We start from the raw sequence: 22,997 nt of genomic DNA, 5'->3' as shown, positions 1-22,997 counted from the left end.
CTTTCTCACATTCATTACTTCCACAATCCTTCTCCCGTGTATGTGTTTTCTTATGTATGGTAAGGTATGATTTCTTAATGAAGGATTTCTCACATTCACTACATTTGTAGAGTTTCTCTTCTGTGTGTATTCTCTGATGCTTACTGAGTTTAGACTTTTTTTTTTCCTTTTTGTCTTTTTTACTGACCGGTAATGGGATCGCAACCCTCGGTGTTGCGCCCGTACCGGGGACCGGCAACGGGATCGCAACCCTCGGTGTTGTGCCCGCACCGCGCTCAGCCAGTGAGCAGGAACCGGTCTCCACATGGGATCCGAACCCTCAGCGGGAGCGCCGCTGCGCTCCCAAGTGGCGCACTCTCCAGTGCGCCACCGGGCCGGCCCAATATACTAGTAATATTGATTTGATCAACATGTGTCAACATTGAATCCCCAAAATATGTATAATTAACTATGATTCAATAATAAATAAATAAATAAAATAAAAAAAGAGAGATTGCCAAAAAACAAAACATAAAAAAAAAAGTCACTTTTAAAGAACTATTATCCCATTGGGGACAATTCCACCTGCCTATATATGTAGCGAGAGTTAAAAACTATGAGGACAGATTTTATAAGCTACAAGCAGAAGCAGTTCCTTTTTTATAGTCATTCTAGCTAAGTCTCAAATAGAAGTGGTACATTTTCCTTCATTACACTGAAAAAAAAAATCAAATGATACTTCTGGTTGGTGTTGACATCATTTTAGGATTTGTTGCTTAGTGTTGCTTTGCCTCCCATGGATTTGTCACCCTACTTCCCCTGGGTGACGGAGATGCAAAGGATTACTTAAAGCCCATCTCTTCTGAGCAGTGAGAGACCCCGAAGTGGTTAATTTTCCTGGGACCCTCCAGCAGGAGGCATCCCTTCCTTGGGAAATTAACCCCGAATTGGGGTTCTCTTCCTGCATTTATTCTCCAGACCAGGAAGTTACAGGAAGAGAACCTAGGTGGGGTTACAGTTTAACAATATAGGCTGGTAACTTTCAGTGAAACAAGTCAGATGACATTCCAGTAGACAATTAAGTTATCCACCAACAAAGGCTTGATCTTAGCAAACATTCCTTCTCCCTCCAGAAATTTTCCAGTATCTTTATATAGTAATCAGTAACTAGTGTGTCCTTAACCAGCAACCTTGCTGTGCCACAAATCTTTATCTTACACTAGAGACTTTATAGCCTGAGGAAAATTTCCAGTCATCTGCAAGGTCAATATTTGAAACTGTAAGGCTTTGGAAAACCAGGCCCTGTGAAGTACATATGCTTTATAGTATATTCCACAAGGATTGGTTCAATCCTTGGTCTTAGTTTTAAAGGGATACAAGCTATTTGTTAAAATAAAACCAACTAATGATTCTGATATTTGGGACTTTATCTAAAGTACCAAACTTGCAAACAAATAAAACGGGACAACAAATTTCAAAAATCTCTTTCATAGAAGAGTGAACTTTTGCTCAGAAATCCCTGATTTTAGATAGTTCAGTTTTCCATTTAAAGTCCATAAAGAATATTTATTAGAATTGCTTTTACTATGATCTAAGAGCTCTTTAAAAGTATAGAGTCAGTATAGGTCAAATTTATTAGGAGCTTGTATTTCCCAAATACTCATTTCCTCCATGACTTTGTCTGTCTGGGCCAGGCACCCCGTACATGATGATTTCGGTGCATCTGAATTTATATCTCAGTCTAGAGCAAATGGCCCTAAAGTCATGAAAAGAATCAGAATGTCTACCACTGTGCAACATAAAGTTCCATTTATTTTCCCACATTATTGCTCTTTGTATGATGGAAAAAAATTAAATATTGCCATTAGATCACACATAACTTTTCTGGTTGTTCATATGTAAGGGTGACTGTATGTCTATATCCCACCCATCTATTGCAAGGCAAGTCAACCTACATTTCTTTATTTGCTTTTTTTTTTTTTTAAGTCAGCTTACATTGATGCCTTATCCAGGGTGAATCTATGTTTTGAGTTTTTTAATAAAGTGAAAACTGAGTTCTCCCCTGTCTGATAGTTAAATACAAAAAAAACCTTTGAAACCCCAACTAATCAGAAATCTGTATTTTATTTCTGTTATACTTGCCCTTGATAAGAAAGTAGCAAATGACAACCAAACTGACGAGGGGAATTTTAGTTACTAAAAAGTAACAGAATGTGTCCTGGACTCAGGACAGATTATGTATAATCTCCCATATTTTGTGAATTATATATATCATCTACATGGAAAATTTGTATTTAATTCTGACTGAGTTATCAAAGAAATCTTCTATCCTATTCCTTATTCTGTTCTTGTGAGGGTGGAAAGGAAGATTATGCTTTCCACAGAAGTTTCAATAACTGTTCAAGCAAAAAGATGAAAATATTGGGGGGTCTATCTGTTTTAACCAGAAATGAATCCAGTCAAGAAGCTCATTTCCTAAGTATTCCCTAAACATTCTACTTACTATGCTTCTCAATCCATTCTCCTGTGTCCCCAAACAAACATATCCAGAACTAAAATCATGTCCTGATTTAAATATCTAACTTACCTGTGACTCATAAAATTCTCACGGGATATTTTCAGATCATTTGGGATTACTGGAATTCTTGGTTGTACCTGAAGAAGAAAATCTCACTTGGAACATTGCCCATAACTGCATTCTGATTTAGATAATAATGTACCACCTTCATGAACTTGAGTTGTATTTGATATCAAAGTCATTCATACATCCTTTTGTGATATGAGTGAACCAGGAAGTATCATCTTGCCCTAAGTCATAGGGTCTTTGTTCTTCCCTGGCTATCAGACTTTGAGGTACGGTACCTCAAGATTAGTAAGCTGTCAAATCCTGTTTGCTTAGACCACCTGCACCCATTCTTCAGGTCCTGGGATAACTATCACTTTCTTACAGAGACTACTGACTCTTGGATTACTGTTTGGTAGTCCTCTGCCTTCTGCTGTCATTACTCTCTGGGCTTCCTCCATTAGAAGACTCATAACCTTTTAATTCATGAATTTGTTTAATGCATGGCTTCCCTGGTAGACTATCAGCTTCATGAGGGCAGAGACCACATCTCTATTTTTTATATTTCCAGCCCTTAACACAATGCCTTTTTAAGAAATATTTTTGATTGAATTAGTGAATGAATGAATGAATGAAAATTTTAAATGTGCTCTTCATACAGGGCTAAAATCACTATACGGTTACAGTATTCCTGGTTAAGAAACATCACTTTCTTGAGCCTTTTCAGATTTGTTACTAGCACTAGATGTTGGTTTTCTTTTGGAGAAGTGTTTTCACTAAGAAGCATTTGTAAGATTACTTCTCAAAAATTATAATAGCTATAACAATCACAAAGATGTGGGTGAGTTTACATGGTCTTCTCACTGAGTGACTAGTACCAAGTGACTTGTTATTTAAACTCATGATACAAGAAAATTGCAAATTACAGGGTGTCAAGGATCTTTAGAGGTGCTTGAAAATAGCAAAAAACTGAATTTGTGGTCTACACAAATGCCAAACACCTATTACGTTTAATCAGATTGTCCTCCTAACTCATTAGCCAAGGGGAGGATGGGGGTGGGGGAGGAAGGAAGTGATCTGGTAACAAGGAGCATCTGAGGGTAGCGGGGGCAACAAGGCCTTTGGTGAGAACCTGAGGTTTCTAGATACTACATAAAAGGGGATGAGAATGTGCCAGAGACAGACTTTGCCTTTTTTTCAGAATTTTATCTCAAGTTGGTTCTGCTCCAGGGAAAGATGCAAGAGACTCTCTACCTTCTCCTGAATAGCATGATCCCTGTTCTAAAGCCCCTAAATCCAGCTAGAACTATTATTTATATGAAGTCGGCTACAGGGGCTACCTCAGAACAAAGCTGCCAAAGACAGCAGTTTTTTGTTGTTTCTGAGAAAAATCATATTAATTCTTTAAAAAATAATTATTTTAAGACTGAATTATTAATTCTTTAAAAACCCTGAAGATACTTTTTTTTCCCCAGGAAGACTTCCCTGATCTTTACTTTCCCTGCCCCTTCACTCCCCATCTGGTCTATTTCTGTTTATATTCATCAAATTTTATTGTCTTTTTTTTTGTTTATCTATTGGCTCCTTAAAGGCAGGGCTTATGTTTTACTCTTTCTATTTTTTTTCATTTTCTTTGTAGCTGAGATATTTAAGTACCTCACCCATGGCAGGCAATCAATAAATATTTATTGAAATGAACTGAGTTATACGAATGGACCTTGAAATCAATTTATGTGAGAGAATGCCTATCTCCATACAGTATGTCTAGCTTGACAGTCCTACTTTTAAGGGACTTGAAAGTGTTAATTAGAGAGCAATGTGGATAACAGAAGGACTACAAAATACGTGCATTGAGGCGGAGATGAGCCATTTGGAGTAGAGATGTGATAAAAGACAGATTAAACAAAATCAAGACAGATATCCACGGTGACTCACAATCATAACCATCATCAGTAGGTATTTCTTCCACAGTAAATGGTTAAGCTCCTGGCTCAGTGTAGGAATATGAGTATTAAGCAAGACGGGTCTTATTTAGGATTTATTTTTTTTTTTTTGAGATTCGTCCATTTTGTGCTTTTATTTTTTTAAAAAAGTTTTATTTCTAATCTTTTTTATTGAGATATAATTCACATATCATAAAATTTACCATCTTAGTATACAATTCAGTGGTTTTCAGTGTATTCAAAAAGTTGTGCAACAATCACTACTATTTACTTCCAGAACATCTCATTATCCCCAGATAGAAACCCCCTACCCATCAGCAGTCATTTCTCATTTCCCTTCCCCCCAGTCCTTGGCAACCACTATCTATTTTCTCTCCCTGTGCATTTGCATATTAAGGACATTTCTTTAAATGAAATCAATACAATATGTGGCCTTGTGCATTCTTTTCCTTAGCATAATGTTTCCAAGGCTCATCTATGTTGTAGTATGTATTAGTATTCATTCCTTTCCATGGCTGAATAATATTCCGAATAATATTCCAGTTGGATAGCTAGACCACATTTTGCTTAGGCAGTTGATGACATTTGAGTTATTTCCACTTTTTGGCTACCATGAATACTGCTGCTATGAACATTCTTGTATGAGTTTATGTGTGGAAATATGTTTTCAGTTCTCTTGGGTATACATTTAGGAATGGAATTGCTGGGTCATATGGCAACTCTGTGTTTAAGTTTTAAGGAACTGCCAAACTGTTTTCCAAAGCAGCTGTAATGTTTTGTATTCCCATTAACAATGTATGGGGGTTCTAATTCTCCACATGCTCATCAATACTTGTTACTGTCCACTGTCTTTTCTATTATAGCCATCCTAGTGAATGTAAAGTTTATCGCATTGTGGGCTTGACTTGCATTTCCTTAATGACTAATAATGTTGAGCATCTTTTCACGTGTTTACTGGCCATGTGTATATTTACTTTGGAGAAATATCTATTCAACTTTTCTGCTCACTTTTAAGCAGGGTGTTTGTCTTTTTCCTGTTGAGTTGTAAGACTTCTTTATAGACGCTGGAGACTAGTCCTTATTCGATATAGTCTCTTATCCAATGATTTGCAAATATTTGGGTTGTCTTTTCATGTTATTGATGGTGTTATTTACAACACGAAAGTTTTAAATTTGATGAAGACCAATTTATCTATCTTCTTTTGGTGCTTGTGCTTATCTAAGAAACCATTGCGTTCTCCAACGTCATGAAGATTTACACTTATGTTTCCTTCTAAGAGTTTTATGGTGTTAGCTCTAATGTTTAGGCACTTGACCCATTTTGAGTTATTTTTCTGTATTTGGTGTGAGGAAGAGGTACAACTTCATTCTTTTGCATATGGATATACAGTTGTTCCAGTACCATTTTATTTTATTGAAGAATATTTTTTCCTCATTGAATTGTCTTGGCACCTTCGTCAAGAATCAATTGTTCATAAATGTAAGAATTTATTTCTGGACTCTCAAGTTTTTTCCATTGATCTATATGTCTGTCCTCATGCCAATACCATGCAGTCCTGAGTGTAGTTTTATAGTAAGCTTTAAAACTGGGAAGTGTGTGTCCTCTGACTTTGTTCCTCTTCTTCAAGATTGCTTTGGCTATTCTGGATCTCTTGTCTTTTCATATAAATTTTAAATTTTCTTATAAATTTCTGCAAAAATTGCATCTGGGATTTTGAGAGGGATTACAATAAATCTGTAGATCAATTTGGGAGTATTGCAATCTTTACAATATTAAGTGTTCCAATCTATAAACACAGGGCTCTTTTCATTTTTTTAGGTTGTCTTTACTTTCTTTCCATGATGTTTTATAGTTTTTGATGTACAGGTTTTGTACCTCTTTTTTTCCTAAGTATTTGTTTTTGATGCTATTGTAAATAGAATTGCTTTCTTAATTTCATTTCTGGATTGTTTACTGCTAGCATATAGAAATAAATTAATGTTTGTATATTGACCTTGTATCCTCATTTATTAGCTCTAAATAAATCCTAATTGGGACTTTCTATTTATGAGATCATGTCATCTGCAAATAGAGAGAGTTTTACTTCTTCCTTTCTAACCTGGATGGCATTAATTTCTTTTCCTTATGTTAATTGCCCTGCTGAGAACATTCGGTACAGTGTTGAACAGAAGTGGCAAGAGCAGACATACCTGTCGTGTTCCTGATCTTAGGGGAAAGTAGGCAGCCTGTCACCATTAAGTATGATGTTAGCTGTGGGTTTTTCATAAATATCCTTTAGGTTGAGGGAGTTCCCTTCTATTCCTAGGAGTCTTTGTATGTCTTCCCCAGTATCTGCGTTCAACTCACTGCTGAGAAAGGAGGAGTGTCACAGTGACCACAGCAGATCTGCAGTTCCTCCCCCTGAAAGCATGTTGAGGTGTTACTGCATAGAGCGAGGCAAGGGTATTTCATATTTATTTTCTAGCTTTCTGTAGTTTCCTACCAGGTTCTTACAGCACAGGAAAGGGTTCCTCGGCACTTTTCTGTTTGAGGTCCTTCCTTTTGGAAGCTGCAGCAAATGGTAAAACCACCACATGTGGTTCCATTCCTATCAGGCCTGGGCAAAGGCGAAGGTCAGGGAAGACGTCCTGAGAAATATGACAGCTGCTGAAGTCCCAAGCATGCCTGCTGCCAAGGTCAGCTTAGGCCTGGGGTCAGTGCATTCTAAATGTGGACACAAATGGTTCCAGGAATAAGACTAGGAAAAAATCCCATTCCTACTTTTCCAAACTCCAGTCAATGTTAATATTAAACACTGTGATCTTAATTACATAGAAAATGAACACAGATCACAATATCCATGGTTCCAGGAATAAGACTAGGAAAAAATCCCATTCCTACTTTTCCAAACTCCAGTCAATGCTAATATTAAACACTGTGATCTTAATTACATAGAAAATGAACACAGATCACAATATCAAGATACAGCTTTGCCAGTAGTTGCAGTTAAATTTCCAAATCCCACTCAAAAATTTCACAAAACTGCTGCTCTCTTTCCTATCCTATTAGCCTGAAGCACTTTTGCCATGAACTCAGTGAAGGAGCCTTTCTTATATCTCCTGTTTTTCTTCCATTGCTTGCCCTTCCTCTTACTGCACATTTAGCCCCACTTTCCTCCCCAAGTCAAAAGGGAATCATAGAATATTAGAGTTATGAAACCCTTCCCCAACCCCTACCCTAAACCTAACCATGTAGCTAAATTTACCCTTAACCCAAGCCCAATTCTTACCCTAACCCTAACAACCATCCTGACGCTACCTGAAACCTTAGGTTAACCCAAGTCCTAACTGCAACCTGGAACAGCATCCTTCCTGAAACAGGCCTCTTTCCTCTGCAGCTGTGATTGATGGCAGAGATTTGTCCTTGTTCCTTCTATATCCTACTTGTTAGTCTCCTTTCTTTTCCTAATTCTCCTACCCCACCACCATTCTCCACCACCAGTTACAAATATCCAGGACAGGTGACACCCCCCACTAGATAGAAAGTCTATAGAATCTCTCTCCAGCTTTTCTACTGAGATGCTGACTGAATTAATGATAAACCCAAAGATTAAGCTCCTTGTTTCATGATTATAATAGAGGATGAAGGATTGTGCATGCACGCGCATGTGTCCACGTGTGTGTGGATTGTATTGGTGCTATGCTAAGGGGAGAAGAAGCCCCATAACTCCCTGAACCTCTAAAAGGGTTCAGTTACTTAGGAGCGAGAAGGGTTAAAAGAACAGGCAATGCTTGAGTAGGTGTTTGTGGGGTGAAAACGAAGAGGGGAGGGCATCCTGAGCCCAGAAAACACTGTGTAAAAGATGAAAGAATAGCTTAGCAAGCCAGCTGCAGGTAACTGAGGATAGACTGGAATGGCCACATTGCCGGGTGGGAGGAGGGGTGGTGTGAGAAGAGAATCCAGACAGGAAGAGTCTGAGTGTATTCACTCCTCTGCTTCAAGGCCAACACAACTTTCTCCCACATATCCCCTGCAGCTCAGGATCCACCCTCCATCCCTCACACCTTTGAAGTGAGACTAGGATACCTTTCTGAAACTGTGATTCAAGGTCGTATGCTCATGATACCATAGAACAAGCCTTCAGAAAAGAGAGAATGCTTCTGACTGGAGGGATCAGGAAAGGCTTTTTAGTAGTGGTATTTGCAATTGGTCTGAAAGGATGTGGAATACCTGGGCAGGGGGAGGTGGGTGCAGGAGAATCCTTGAGCAGGTTTGTTTTTAGTAGAGTTATAAGCAGATTTTTGTTTTCCCTGCAGTTGATTCCTTCACCTTTCCCAGATTTCTGGTTTCTGCATAAGAAAACGACTAGACCCTACTGGGATTGGAATCACAAGGTTCCCTGCAAATCAAGTAATAAATATATTTATGAGAACTCTAAGGTGCATGGCAGGATCTTACTAGGTTAATGCCAACTCTAAGTATGACTACAGAGTCCCATAATCACGCTGACTGTCATCCCTTGGAACCTGAAGGATAAAATGTTTTCTATATTGCCTTACCTGGCCTTATTAACTCCTCATACCTTAAAACATGATGTAGGTGTCACTTTCTCAGAAAGCCTTTCTCCTGCCCCTCCTACCATTTCTTATCCCCCTAACCTGAGTTGGGTGCCTGCCTCTCTGATTCATCATAGAGTTGGTAGAGCTTTCTCTGGATTTTGTACTATCCTTATTCCTCTTTTTAAACATGTGTGTTCTCCACCAGGCTGAGAAGTATTTAAGAGCAAGAACTATGTCTTACACATCTTTGTATTCCTAGAATTTGGCACACAGTAAGGATTCAACAAGCGTTGGTTGAATAAGTGAGTCATTGTGAACATTTAAAATTATCAGGCGTGTGTGCTACAGCTCTGTTTGAATTTGTCTAAGAGGTTTTCCAGACTTTACTGGAAAATCACCCTCATGAAAAATAAATAAATAAATAAATAATCAGGTGTAAATATAGACATAACCAACATATATGTACCTAAAACAAAATACACGTGTGTGTGTGAAGATCACTATTATGACGCTGTGTTCAGGGAAACGTTACAGGACATTAGTGTTATCGTGCACCAAATTCACCCCGTGTGATGTGCCAGGGAGGGGCACTGGACAGGAGCTGGAAGAGCTCTGTTCCTGGCTCTTCAAGCGATTTGAGTGACTTTGGTCAATAATGTAAACTCTCTGGCCTCCCCTCCTCTGCTGACGATGGTCTGTGTGGCTCAGGAGACAGAGGCAGATGCTCTAGTCCTGCCCATGCCTTACACGCAGAGGTAAAAACCAATCTTTGATTTGTGGTTGTATCCCACCTCGGATTCACTATCCAAGTGAAGCCTTGCCTCCAAGAAGAGTTACCCCTTTCCTCTTTATTTGGAGAGGAAGGAGTAGGCCCAGGGGAGTCATGGAAGGCAGCTGTGAGGGGCAAATCCAAAGTCGATGCTGACAATTTGGGATTCCATATTTTGTAGACCTCATCGCCTCCATTCTGTCTGTCTTTCTTTCCAGCCCCGAAACCAAGGTCTTTTCCTTCTGCAGCATTCCCATCTCCCTCTTAAGGCCAGCTCAGCAGCAGTAGCAGGAATGGAGAGTGAGTTGGCCTCTGGTTCACAGCACAAGTCCATGGTTATATATCACTGAAGCCAGAGGCACTGAAATGCTAATGGAGCTCTCATTTCCCAAGCAGCTGTCACCAGGACAGCAGATGGCAGTTGTGACAGGAGAGTGATAGCAACCTGTTTATAGCTTGGTCAAGGTATGATGCAGATTTCAGCCAGTCCCCAGAAGCCACAGCCTGCTCCTCACATTTCACAATTGGAAACATACTAATATCTGAAGTCAGTATCTGTGGAGGTTCCTAAGAGCTGGCTCGTGGCCCAAGTCCTCAGCCTTCTTGAGTCCTTGGTAAAGAAACAGAGGAACATATTTCTGTCTCTGTCTCTCCTCTACCCTCTTTCTTTTCTCTGTCTCTGTGTCACACACACACACACACCTGTTCACATAACAAAAACTGAAAATGTAAACACAGATGGCAATTTTAAAAATAGACATCACAAATATGATTTGAGGAGCACGACAAATTTGCTTCTGTCCTTCTTGCCCTTTGATACCTCTATTCCTTTTGTCCCTTCTTCTTTTCTTCTGACTTAACTGAGAGAGACTTCAGACTTCACAGTTCACCTGGTTCAATTAATCCAATGAGGAAACTGTAGCCCAGAAAGGTTAAGAGATTTGTCCAATAGCACATGTATTTAGTTTTAGTCGGCTAGAAAGTTCAAAGACAGACTACCTTTCCTCAGGGTCAGACTTCACAGTTCACCTGGTTCAATTAATCCAATGAGGAAACTGTAGCCCAGAAAGGTTGAGATTTGTCCAATAGCACATGTATTTAGTTTTAGTCGGCTAGAAAGTTCAAAGACAGACTACCTTTCCTCAGGAGAAGAGTAGACTCTTAGGATCCACATGAGGGCATAATTATTCTTATATCCCCTCCAGTCCAAAAGGTAGTGGTCAGAGAACTATATTAACTATCCCCCAAAAACCCAATGATAATTACACATTTTCCTTTTATCTGAAAATACCAATCATTTCAGTTAAAGAATAAGCTGAATATAGTTTCAAAAATGCTCCTTCTGTTCACTAGGAAAAAATTTAAACATACACAAAATAATAGACAGCCATGTACCTGTCATCCAGACTTATTAAACTTGCTGCCATCACCATTTCATGGCAACGATGTTCATTATTACTTCCTTTTAACAATTGTGTTTGTAGTTATATGTGTTTGATCTATGTAAGCAACATAAATATAAAAAGGACTTAGGAGTATACAAGGGAGTTTCTTTGGTTGTCGCAAGCTTTTAAAATTTAGAGTCAATGAGAGAAATACTAAAAAATAGTTCTTAGTGGTGAGAAAATAGGAAGTCACCGTTCTATACATTTTCCCAGCTGTACCTCTGCTACTACACAATCTTTTTAGCCAGGGCTTTTTTGCCAAATGTCTGTTAAAAGCAAAATAATGTTCTCATCTTTACTCGGACTCATTAAACTAGAACAACAAACCCAGATCAAAGAAAGTAGAGAGAGAGTGGGGGCAGGGATTGAGAGGGTGGGATGGCAGTTTATAATCTGTTGTAGTTGAAGAGCTTCAGCTAATTTACACCCAACCCCAGCAAGAAGGCGAAGGGGTTTAGGGTCTCCAGTGGAAGTTCTCCAGGTCACCATACATCTGCTTTTGCCCTGCTGTGGATCACTGAATAAATCACCTCTTGACCCAATTATGCAACCATTATGATTCACCTTCCTATGGTACGGCATCTTGAAGAGTCATGAATCAATGCCTGGAAATGGCATGGAAAGTCCTGCGTAATAAAGAAGTTTCTTCACAGTAAACGTTTAAAGAAATGCTGAGGCTTCATTTCTTTGCCTTCACTGAAATTTTTTCTTCTTTGTTAGCTCTGCCTGTCCGTTTGCCTTTTCCTGTTTTTTGTCCCGCTACTTGCGTGTGTGTGTCTTGCTGTCTCCTCTCCCTGTCATTGTGTCTCTGAGCCTGTGTTCTCTCAGTCTATTCATTAGGGAATTCTGCTCCAGGCACACATACACCTGCATCTGCCGCAGGGCTGCTCCTGGCCAGCGGAGGAATGCCACTTGGAATGTGGATGTTCAGAGTTCTGCCCTTTGACCTGTGATGATGAAGAGGAAGGGAGCCATGTGGCAGGACCTTTGCACCTATGCTCAGTGTCCAGGGCCTCTAGTTGGCTGCAGGACTGCCAGAAGCTTCCTGGCAGGTCCTGATTTAGAGGATAAAGGAAGAGCTCGAGTGTCCACGGTACATTCTTCTCCCATAAGACACACATCATTTCTTGAGCCCCTGTTTACCTCACAGCATACATGTGCAGGCCTTCATGCACACAGCAGACTCTGGGGGCTAGATGCAAATTTGAGGAGCTCTGTGTTACAGGCTGAGATGAGGTACCTGCCTGGTACCCCAGCAGAACATGGATTTCAGGTGCCCTACTTGCTTTTCCAATCTGCAAGGGTGACTCTCCTTCTCACACATAAACCAGCCCCCAGTAGGGTGAGTATGAGGTAATTGTGTTTTCCTCTCCTCCTGGCAGCAAGGGACTTGTGACTTCTGGTGCGTCTACCCAGAGACTGGCCTCACCTGCAGCCCATTGGTCAAGCAGCTAGAAGCAGTTGCTCCCACTGCCATCTAGAGGCCCGCTTGAGTACTGCATCCATGAACTACTAATGAGCCCTGCTGTTGGATGGCCTCTCGCTTCCCCTGGTCATATTAATGCTTTCCTCTTCCATCTTCCGCCCTGCCCAGGCTGGTGCCTGCTGTCTTAGTGCCTGTGTTGCCTCGAGGTGCACTGAGACTCAGAGTAGACCTGGGATGAGGAGGTAGTCGGTGGCAACTGAGAGTCTGTCTAAATAGGAAGTTCAGAGAGCCTGGATGACTGAAAGGCTTCTTGCTGGTTCTGCAGCAATTGCCAACCAATCCTGCCTTCCCATTTGTACCCCCACCACCAGTCGGTGCATGTCATGGTGGCCGCTGTTATCTACTTGCCTATCCAGGGTGTTAGGGGGATTAATGAGCTGAAAACCTGGAATGTCTCCTCGCTGCTCGTGGCTTTTCGGGCCCTCTTGGTCCCCTTCCACCTGCACCCATGATTCCCTGATGTTGTTCAAGCACTTCCTGCAGTCTCATTCTCCATGTCTTTGCTGGTATTCTTCCCTTCACCTGAGAGTCTTTTCAGCTCTTCCTCTGCTCCTGGCTTTTCCCTCCACTTGTGAAAATAATACCTAGAAGATTCAATGCAGATGCCCTCTCTCCATCTCTGCTGCCCCCACCATCCAGAGGTGACCTTGCCTTCCACCTTCTCTCACGGGTACTCTGCCCCTCTCTCTGACACTCATGGGGCTGGCATCCCCACTCACTTGTGTAGGCTGCAGCTGACTTACTCATCTCTGTATCTGTGTTATAAGGCAAGTAGAAAGGGCTCACTAAGCATTTACCAACTCGCATCAGGGCTCCTAGTGTGGTTCACAGGTACTGAGCTCTCACTACATGTGGGGCACTGTGCCAAGTGCTTTAGGAACACTACTCCTGGCGCTGCCTACAACAGCCCTATGAGCGACGTGTGATTTTTTGAGGCGCAGAAACTGCTTATATCACTGACTGTTCTCTCTCTTTCTCCACCTCAGGGGGTGCTGACTGCACAAGCACTGTTAATATCACAGGAGCTTCTGTGCTGCATAGTGTCATCGAGTGTCACCCAGTAGCCAGTGAGGTGATTCCTATGTGAGGTGGAGGGGAAATGTGGAGTTTTTAATGTAAAATGCCACAGTTGTAGGGAGTTGTAGGTGGGAGACGTAAGTAATCTATTGGGGGGAGGGTTTAGAGACTCCAGGAACTAAGATTGGTTCCAGTCACAGGCTGAGAAGATGTCCTTTGGTCTTGGGGGCAGATGCCTCCATATTCAATGTTTGATTTCCCTTTTTGATGATTCTAACCTTATGCCTTTATTCTTAGTTCTAGTGGATTGATGTGCTGAGGCACTTGAGACAGGGTGACAGGGGTGGTGCCCGTTCATTTTATTCAACAAATATTTATTGAATGCTGATGATGTACCAGGCATGGGCTGTGCTAAGGAGAGTGGAAATATATTCACCTTCTGTGTCATACTAGAACTGCTGTTGGTTTCATTTCAATTTAAAAAATTTGAGTACCTTAGATAAAACATCTGGAACTTGAAACACAATTGGCAAATTCATATCCTTCTTGGATGAAATCAGAAAAGTGGCAGACGAATGAGGAGATCTAAGTAATGAAAACAAGAGAAAGTTAGAACCACAGTCCCCAGTTTGAAGAGCCAGGCTCGTTTCAGAGGATGCAGGGACACCCCTGGCAGCTGCCTTCCACTGTAATTCTGGAGGGCTCAGGCCATGAAGGAGCTCCCCAAAGATGGCTTTGCCTCCTAAGTGACTTTGGCTTCTCCATTCCTTTTGTTTTGAAGTAACTAATGCCTGTCCTGGATTGTCAAGACAGTATACAGATAAGGCACGAAAAAGATTGTTCCTAAAAGCAGATGTGTAATGAGTAAAATGTGCCCCAGGTCTCCTTTTTGAAATGGTGTGTGTTGAAGCCTTTTGATGTTTAACAAGTACCTGTCCTTTCACACCTGACCTGCATTTTTGGATTATGTGTCCCCACACACTAAAACCAGCCACCTGTGTCCTCCCACAGGACTCTTCTCCCTCGCACCACTCTTTTCCTCTGCAATGTTCTTTCCAGTGAGCAGGTGAAGCAGTGATGTCGCAGGGACCGTACCAGTTCTCTTCACAGGGTGACCTGCCTTTGGCTGGCCTCACCTGCCACTGGGGTTCATTGTATCCCAGGGTGAGGGGCTGAGGCTCGTGGGTAATCAGAACCTGCCTGTATGTGCGTCACCGTGTCTGCCCCTGGCATCCAAGAAAGGGAAACTCAGAATGCTGGTAGTTTCACCAAGAACACCTCTCCTCTCTAATAAGGAAAGCTTTTATTGTCTATTGTTCATTTAAAACAAAGGCGTGTGTGAAAGGCCCTTGGTGTTCATGAAGCATTTATTGTTTCGTTTCTCCTCAGCACTTCCCTGGGCCCACTGAGACTGAGGGAGGAAGGTCTGACCCGAGATCCTTCACGGACTTTGTCTTTGGTGTGGGAATAGGCTGCACTGGACTTGTCACCTAAATGCTGACCAGAAAACACCAGAAGACCAGTTTAGAACTGCTTCAGCACACACTTGTCTCATTTAAGCAGGACCTCAGTGCGACCTCCAGGACTCTGGAGACTGACGGTGGATGTGGCTTCAAGCACTGTCAGGCCAACCTGAGAGAGTCCTCCTCGAAGGAAGGGGGTCCGTACAGCCCCTTCCCCTCAGAGCCAAGCCTCACCTCCTCCCAGCCCGCAGGTGTGTTTCCAGAGCTGTGGTTGGGTGTAATGTGAGCATGTTCACTGAATGTTCCTTTATGTTTTCAGACTGTTCTTTGTAAGAACTGCTTGCCCAATGCTATGCAATACTTCAAGCACATTGAGAACCTTCCCCCAAAGTCTCAGAAGAAGGTTTTGTCAAAAATAAACAGCTTGGAACCCAGAACTTTGGCCAGATGAGGAGCTTCTGATCCTTAAGAACTGTCGATACTTAAACAAACCATCCTTTCAAAAGATACTGTGTGCCTGTCTTGTCCTTCTGAGAGCTCAGGGCACCTCACAGGTGCTGTCCAGTCTTCTAGAATTCTTGTGAGGTAGGTAAGCTCCATTTCACTAAACAAGGATTGATATTGCTGTCCAAAACCTCCTGTATAGAAATGAGTAGAGCTTCACTGCCCACCTTAGATAATTTCTCCTTGCGACTAGCTAAAGTTTGGCTGGCTGCAGGAAGAACTACCCCTTCCCTTCCTAGCTGGCTGTTGACAGACTGTCTGCTGTGATGCTCCAGGACCTGCCTGTAAAGGTGAACAGGTGCTGCAGATGCCCAGCTGTGCTCTGGGCCTGTTGTTCTCACGCCCTGCCCTGCTCCCTACTCCCCGCCCTCCACCAAAGGCTTGTACAATTAGGGAACAAAGGAGCTGGGGACAAGAGAGCCATGCACAGGGATGCTTTGCTCCTGGCTGCAGGGGCAGGACTAATGGGCATGGGGGTAGTAGGGGATGGTGGGATGTTAGTTTCTTACATGTCAATTCCACATTTAAAAAAAAGTCCAGATTTCTACTATTGTTAGAAAATTCAGCAGATTTGGCCATTGGACTCACATACCTGCAGGCAACACTGACTGGGGTAGAGGCAGGCTGGCCCCCTTGGTCAGGGAGGCGATCTCTCATTCACTGCAGTTCCCATATGGCCAGCTGTACTCACTCTGCCACCCATCTGACTGTCATCGGCATGTGCGTTTGTGCCCCACCTCCAATTAAAAGATACTAAACTTTCATTACTCATGGTAACCCTTGAAGAGTTAACTCTTAATAAGAACTTAGTAGTTTTATTTCCTAAACCAGTCTTTGGGTTTATCGAACCTCTGATTGCCTGCTTTAGATATATTCAAAGTTATGCAAAAATAACAGAACCCAACAACAAGCATTCGAAAGTACTTTTGCATTTTTCTCTGAAAATACACAAGACTGTCTAACTGCTTACTGAGAATGTTGTTTTTTAAAAGGTGCAGCAGACAAAGCAAAGGTACGTGCTACTGAAGTGCGGATGTGGAGAGTGATGGGATGTTCTTCATGGAGAGTCACTTATCTATGGACAGGAGGGTACATGACAGTTACCATTGGGAGGAAAAACTCTATGGAGAGTACAACCTTTCTAGCAAGTTGCCCCACATGCCAGGGAGCCAACCTTTGTTAGTGTATAACGTGCCTGTGAAATTGCCTCCAGGCCTGCCCCTTCCTTGTCCTGTCTCTGGTTTTTCCCACCCACCCCCACGTTATCTCACACCCACCCGTCCTTCCATTTCCTCTTCCCAGAGCAGTGTAAGTACAACCTTTCTAGCAAGTTGCCCCACATGCCAGGGAGCCAACCTTTGTTAGTGTATAACTTGCCTGTGAAATTGCCTCCAGGCCTGCCCCTTCCTTGCCCTGTCTCTGGTTTTTCCCATCCACCCCCACGTTATCTCACACCCACCCGTCCTTCCATTTCCTCTTCCCAGAACAGTGTGTGTCACCACACCTAGGCGCCATTTCATAAAAAAATGGAGAAGAAAAGAAGAAACCCAGTTATTTCAAGCGGCAGCTGAGTGCTCCTTACACACAAATTTCTCCAATTTTGAAAAACAGAACTTTGTGTCCTATAACGGTGTGTCTAGAAGGGGTGGAACTGATGAGATTGGAGGAGAGTGCCTCAAAGTTAAATATAGACGGTTGCTATTCTGTAAAAATGGAAATTTATAGTTCTAGACTTTTGAGGGTTAGAATTTTGAAAATTTCAAACTAAAGGAGAGGGAAAAAGTGGGGTGAGGAAGAGGATGGAAGAGTTTTGAAAGGCAGTGTCTAGGGGGCAAAATTCTCTCATATTGTTGAGTGGTGGTGGTAGAGAGGGAGGTTATTTGGGATCTCGTCTCCTTCTACCAGGCCTATATTCAGCCTTCACTTTTATCTGAGAAACCCAGGACATTTCTGTTTTTTGAGCACGTGATTTGGGGTTCTCAACTGATCAGATGGGCCCCTCTGATAAATGCCACCCATCCCTTAAGAAATCATCTTCTGCGAAACCTTTCTTGAAACCGTCACCCTCAGTGGCTGGGTAAGTTACCTTTTGGGGAGGCTAAGCACTAATGGCTTGTTTATGAAGCTGGCCTTGCTAAGCCAAGGAACCTTGTCAAATTTTGGAACAGAAGCCTGGAGAGAAACAGAAAGAGATCATTTTACAGAACTTATAGCAGTTGATCATTGCTATCCAGGTAAGCTAATAGCAGTCAACAGTTTACAAAACATTTCTATGTTTTATATTTGATTCTTTAAACCATCCCATAAAGTAGCAAGAGCAAATAGTGTCATCTCTATTTTGCAGATGAAGAAATCAAAGCTCAGATACTGTGATTTGCCCTGAGTCACAAGGCTAGTAAATGGGTTCATGTTTTCTGACTTCTGTGTCTACTATATCCTGCGTTCCACTGTATCCCTTTGTTTCTTTATTCTTCCATCTGTTTATACATCCTCTAATATTTCCACCAACTCAGCTGAATATTAGCAATCTCCTGTTCCAAGCCTCTTTTCAGACACAGGGCCCACCACCGTCACCCATTCAGGGAGGAAAAGAGGAAAGAACCAAGCTTTGAAGCTATAGACAACTGGGTATTGATCTCGCTTCTTCCACTTCTCAGATGCTTGACTTTAGACAAATTACTACCTCTCGGAGTCTCAGATCTGTCCACTATGAAAAGGGAAATGATATTAACTCTGTAAAGGTCAATGAACAAAAAATAAAGTCCCATGAGAGCAGGGATTTTTGCCTGTTTCGTTCACTGCCGCATCGTGAGCACCAAAAACAGTGCTAGACACCCGTACACACCTAGTATCTGTCCCACAGACACATGGATGGCTCCAGCTGAGGGCCTGAAAAGAGGAACTCAACCACAGAGGCTATTATTGTCTTCTGCCAGCCCAGCTTCTGTCCCTGCCCTCTCTCTCCCTACCCAGCCCTTCGGAGGGCAACTCTCCTGTCTCTGTTGGGGATTTCCTTCAGTCTCTGTTGGGGGTTTCCTTTGGCTTTGGGGAGGTTCTCTAGAAAGGAGCCCGGAGGTCCTCTGAGCAGCCAGGAGGGGGCAGCAGCGGCCTCGCGGTGCCCCCGGCCGGGGAAGGGCGCTCTTGCCGCGGAGGTGGCGGCGGACCCGGAAGTGCTCGGCCGCTGTCGCAACCCCCCCAGCGCCCCGGATGGGGAAGAGGCGGGCGGTTGCCCTAGCCCGGCTGTGCACCCCTGTGAGCTCACGGGCAGGTGAGTTCCGTGTGAGAGTCGGTGTTTCCGGGCCTTCTCCTCTGCTGTGCCCCGCAGGCCGAAGACTGGGTGAGGGGCGGCGGCGGGCGGGGGAGGCCCGGAGGGTGAGCAGGCGCGCTGGGAACACCGCTTCCTGCCCCCGCCCAGCCCCGCTCCCGACCCTGAGGGCGAGCGTTGACTTTTTCGGCGCCGCGAGTCCTCCGCCGCCGTGAGATGGCGAGCTGGCGAGCAGGGGTCCCGGCTGCGGTGAGAGGGGTTCTCAGGGCGGCTGGCTGGCGAAGCAAAACCCATCATGTGGTCTCCGTGGAAGAAATAAGGTCGGACAGTGAGAATTTTGTTCTCAGATATGCTGGGTGACTTTGGTATTTCTGAGGCTTAGTTTTCCCATTGTGGAAAACGGATGATTATCTTTTTCACTCTTCATGAGAGTTTCGCCGTTTTAAGTAGGATGATAGCTCTTTAAAGGGTGGTAAGCTCATCTAATGGATGAAGACTCTTTAGTTTGAGTTCTTGGCTTTAGCTAAATAAACTGTAGAGCTTTTGTCTTTCTGTATAGTGCAGTTTACTGTTGTCTTTAGAACGATAACTTAAAAAAAAAAAAAAGCAGATGCCTTTGAGAACCCAATAAAAGCTATGGATACTATCCCTGTAGATGTGCATAAATTGCAGATACTGGCATGTAGTGTCACATACCAGGGGTATGTGAACCCTAGTTAAGAACTGTTAGAGGGAGATATGATGTGACGTAAACTTTGAGATCAACCTTTGGTTTGAATCCTTGCTCCCCTATTTACCATTCTTACATTGGGCCAAAGTTACTTAAGCAATTTGAATCGCAGCTTTTTTGATTAGTTTAAATGGGACTAATATTCACTTGCATGGTTGAGAAGATTAAATGAAAGACTATACATGAGGCATTTAGCACATAGTAGGTGCTCAATGGGTGGTAGCCAACAGATATCTGTTATTTTTCAAGAGATGATGTCTTAAAAATCTGAAATGCAGTTTTAATGTCCCAAATTATAAGATGGCCACTACATAATATTTTGCTCAGATTTTTAGTAAACCGAGTTGGTTTGATTTTAGCTCAGTCCCACTCTTGACCTTTCACAACATTTGTAGGTTCATAGTCTCTCTTTTTTTAGGAACTTGGCTGTGTCGTCCTGCCTCAAAGAACAAACTCATCTATTGCAGGCCTAGCCTGGACTGCTGCCTTTGAAAACAAGGAAAGGCTGGTAGAATGTCAACCGCAGCACAGCATGGAATTTCCAGAGAGGTCTTATTTCAAAACTTCGTGAGGAATGAGAACCACATTGACTTCTTCAAGGGAGATTGAACTGGCCTGAGTTTGAGGGCAAGGATAATGTGTGCCCAACCTGTAACTGACACCAAGGAGGCCAAGTGGCAGAAAGTCTTGTATGAACGACAGCCCTTCCCTGATAACTACGTGGACCGGAGGTTCCTGGAGGAGCTCCGGAAAAACATCTATGCCCGGAAATACCAGTATTGGGCTGTGGTATTTGAATCCAGTGTGGTGATACAGCAGCTGTGCAGCGTCTGTGTTTTTGTGGTTATATGGTGGTATATGGATGAGGGTCTTCTGGCCCCCCACTGGCTTTTTGGGACTGGCCTGGCTTCTTCACTGATTGGGTATGTTCTGTTTGATCTCATTGATAGAGGTGAAGGGCGGAAGAAGAGTGGGCGGACCCGGTGGGCTGACTTGAAGAGCGCCCTAGTCTTTATTACTTTCACTTATGGTTTTTCACCAGTGCTGAAGACCCTGACAGAGTCTGTTAGCACTGACACCATCTATGCCATGTCAGTCTTCATGCTGTTAGGCCACCTCATCTTCTTTGACTATGGTGCCAATGCTGCCATTGTATCCAGCACATTGTCCTTGAATATGGCCATCTTTGCCTCTGTCTGCCTGGCTTCACGGCTTCCCCGGTCCCTGCATGCCTTCGTCATGGTGACTTTTGCCATCCAGATTTTTGCTCTGTGGCCCATGTTGCAGAAGAAACTGAAGGCATGTACTCCCCGCAGCTATGTGGGGGTCACACTGCTTTTTGCATTCTCAGCCTTGGGAGGCCTGCTGTCCATTAGTGCTGTGGGAGCTATACTCTTTGCCCTTCTGCTGGTTTCCATTTCATGTCTTTGCCCTTTCTACCTCATTCGCCTGCAGCTTTTTAAAGAAAACATTCATGGGCCTTGGGATGAAGCTGAAATCAAGGAAGACTTGTCCAGATTCCTTAGCTAAGTTAGGGACCTCCATTATATTATTAAGGAAAGCTGATAGACTACTCTTCTAACTAGTATAAAATTTGAAAGCAGAGTTCCATTCTGGAAGCAGCATGTTGATGTGGGTGAGAGAGCAGAGATCAAGAGAATATTACCCAAAGGCTTGGTGAAGGTGTTTATCCTTTGTTATTTTGTGGGTGAAAAAGCTTTCTGTGGCCTTCTTGAATTATTGCCTCTCATTTATTATTCTCTGTAACAAATGTAGTGATGTGGTTTCTATTTATTAAAAAAATAACATTAATCAAGTTGTCTCATGATTTTTCTATAAGCACAAGGCAGACGGAAGGGGCATGAAGAGTGAATAGGAATAAATGTGTGTGTGTATGTTTGTGTATGTGTATAAAGTCACTTCTTTACACCTTCTTTTAATGTACTAATGCAAGCTTTCTTACTTATCTAAAGCTCAAATCCTTGCACCTGGATGCTGTGTCCAGTTTTGTTGCTCAAGATCACGGAAGTGGTTACTTAACCTCAACTCAGAGTTTCTACTTAGTTTTTAGTGAGGTGTGTATGTACACAACTAATTAAAAGGGTGATTGTGACGTGTCATAATACGTAAGCAAAATGCTAGGGGAATTCAAAGAGGCTGGAGATAAAGTTCAGCTCGAATAATTACAAAATAATTGAGAGGAGGTGGCATTTGAGGTTAGTCTTGGAGGATAGGTGAGATTTAAGTAGACAAAAGATGGTTTTAGGGCAATCTAGCAAAGGCCTTTAGGAGCCAGGTCAGTAATGTAAGCAAGCGAAACTGGCATCCTTTGTGTGGCTAATGGCAACTGTGGAAAACTATGCAGAGAGCATGCCCTGTTCAGTGAAGGCATCTGCTACTCTGCTGACTGATTGTTTCTGTTCAGAGTTTGGGCCTAGCTTCAGATCAGACCTTTACAACTTCAGACAGTTCTAAATGAAATTCCAATAACTGTAAATCTGATTTTTAGTATGAAATCTGACTTGTAAATAAATTCTGTCTCAAGTTCAAATGAATCAGGCCAAAAAACACATTTGCAGGCAAAATGTGAGTACTACTATGCTACATCTGTTCTTAGCACTCACACGAAGATGGGAAAGTGTTTGATGGGAGTTTAGGGTTATAGGAATTTGGCAGAGGGGATGTTGTGGAAAGTTGGAATGGGAGGTTTGAGTAGCTGTTTGGGGTCTATGAATATTCAATAGATTGCATTCTTTACTTCAGGTAATGGTGAGCAAGCCAGCTGTCTAAGGAAGGAGAAAATGGTCAAATCTTGGGCTAGTTATTTAACTATTTTGTATCTCAGTTTTCATCTGTAGAGTGAGAATAAAAATATCTGTCTAGAATTGTGATTGAATGAGATATATGCAAAGCTCTTTGACGAATGCTTGGCACAAGCACTGTATTAATGTTAGCTATTGTTAGTAAGCTGACATGTAGGAAAACTTGAAGAGGGCAAAGACAAGGTGCAAATTACATCAGGTGCCTCCCAGAATAGCTGGTTCGTCTTGTGATATTTCATTTGGGGCAAGTTTCTGTACTGTCCCCTTATTACTAGAAATTAATTTCAAATCAGAAATTTCATCGGGGGAATGGTATTAAGAAGTAATTTTTTTTTTTTTTAATCTCAATGTAGTTTTCTCAAAAATATCTTGAACAAGATTTTAAAATAATGTCTTTAGCTCTGTCATCTTGCATTCTTTTTCTGATTTTTATTTGGACAGGTGAATATTATGTTTCATGATACAAACAGGT

The 22,997-nt window shown here is 42.5% G+C and overlaps 2 protein-coding genes across 2 annotated transcripts in view; one reads left to right on the top strand and one right to left on the bottom strand.

The window, feature by feature from the left end:
- The window catches only part of LOC103604858 (chromosome unknown open reading frame, human C1orf105), a 24,395-nt gene extending 5,128 nt beyond the window's left edge, over positions 1-19,267 (bottom strand). Inside the window, exons 1-4 of the mRNA XM_008589435.1 lie at positions 18,698-19,267; positions 17,795-17,880; positions 14,236-14,326; positions 2,567-2,634 (exon numbers count right to left, since the gene is read on the bottom strand). Of these exons, the coding sequence (XP_008587657.1) occupies positions 2,567-2,634; positions 14,236-14,326; positions 17,795-17,880; positions 18,698-19,267 (815 nt within the window). The remainder of the gene's footprint in view (positions 1-2,566; positions 2,635-14,235; positions 14,327-17,794; positions 17,881-18,697) is intronic.
- Positions 19,080-21,515, top strand: PIGC (phosphatidylinositol glycan anchor biosynthesis, class C). The gene is made up of 2 exons (XM_008589432.1): positions 19,080-19,293; positions 20,122-21,515. Exon 2 carries the CDS (start codon positions 20,340-20,342, stop codon positions 21,231-21,233), a length of 894 nt encoding a protein of 297 aa, XP_008587654.1. The 5' UTR covers positions 19,080-19,293; positions 20,122-20,339; the 3' UTR covers positions 21,234-21,515.
- The last annotated feature ends 1,482 nt before the right edge of the window (positions 21,516-22,997 follow it).

The sequence above is a fragment of the Galeopterus variegatus genome, unplaced genomic scaffold, assembly GCF_000696425.1.
Source record: "Galeopterus variegatus unplaced genomic scaffold, G_variegatus-3.0.2 Scaffold5446, whole genome shotgun sequence".
NCBI classification, from domain to species: domain Eukaryota; kingdom Metazoa; phylum Chordata; class Mammalia; order Dermoptera; family Cynocephalidae; genus Galeopterus; species Galeopterus variegatus.
Note: the sequence above shows the minus strand (reverse complement) of the source record. Positions and strands in the feature narration are given on the sequence as shown.

Bases quoted from the DNA above. Each gene is read 5' to 3' on its own strand.
- PIGC (XM_008589432.1), top strand. From the start codon at position 20,340: ATGTGTGCCCAACCTGTAACTGACACCAAGGAGGCCAAGTGGCAGAAA.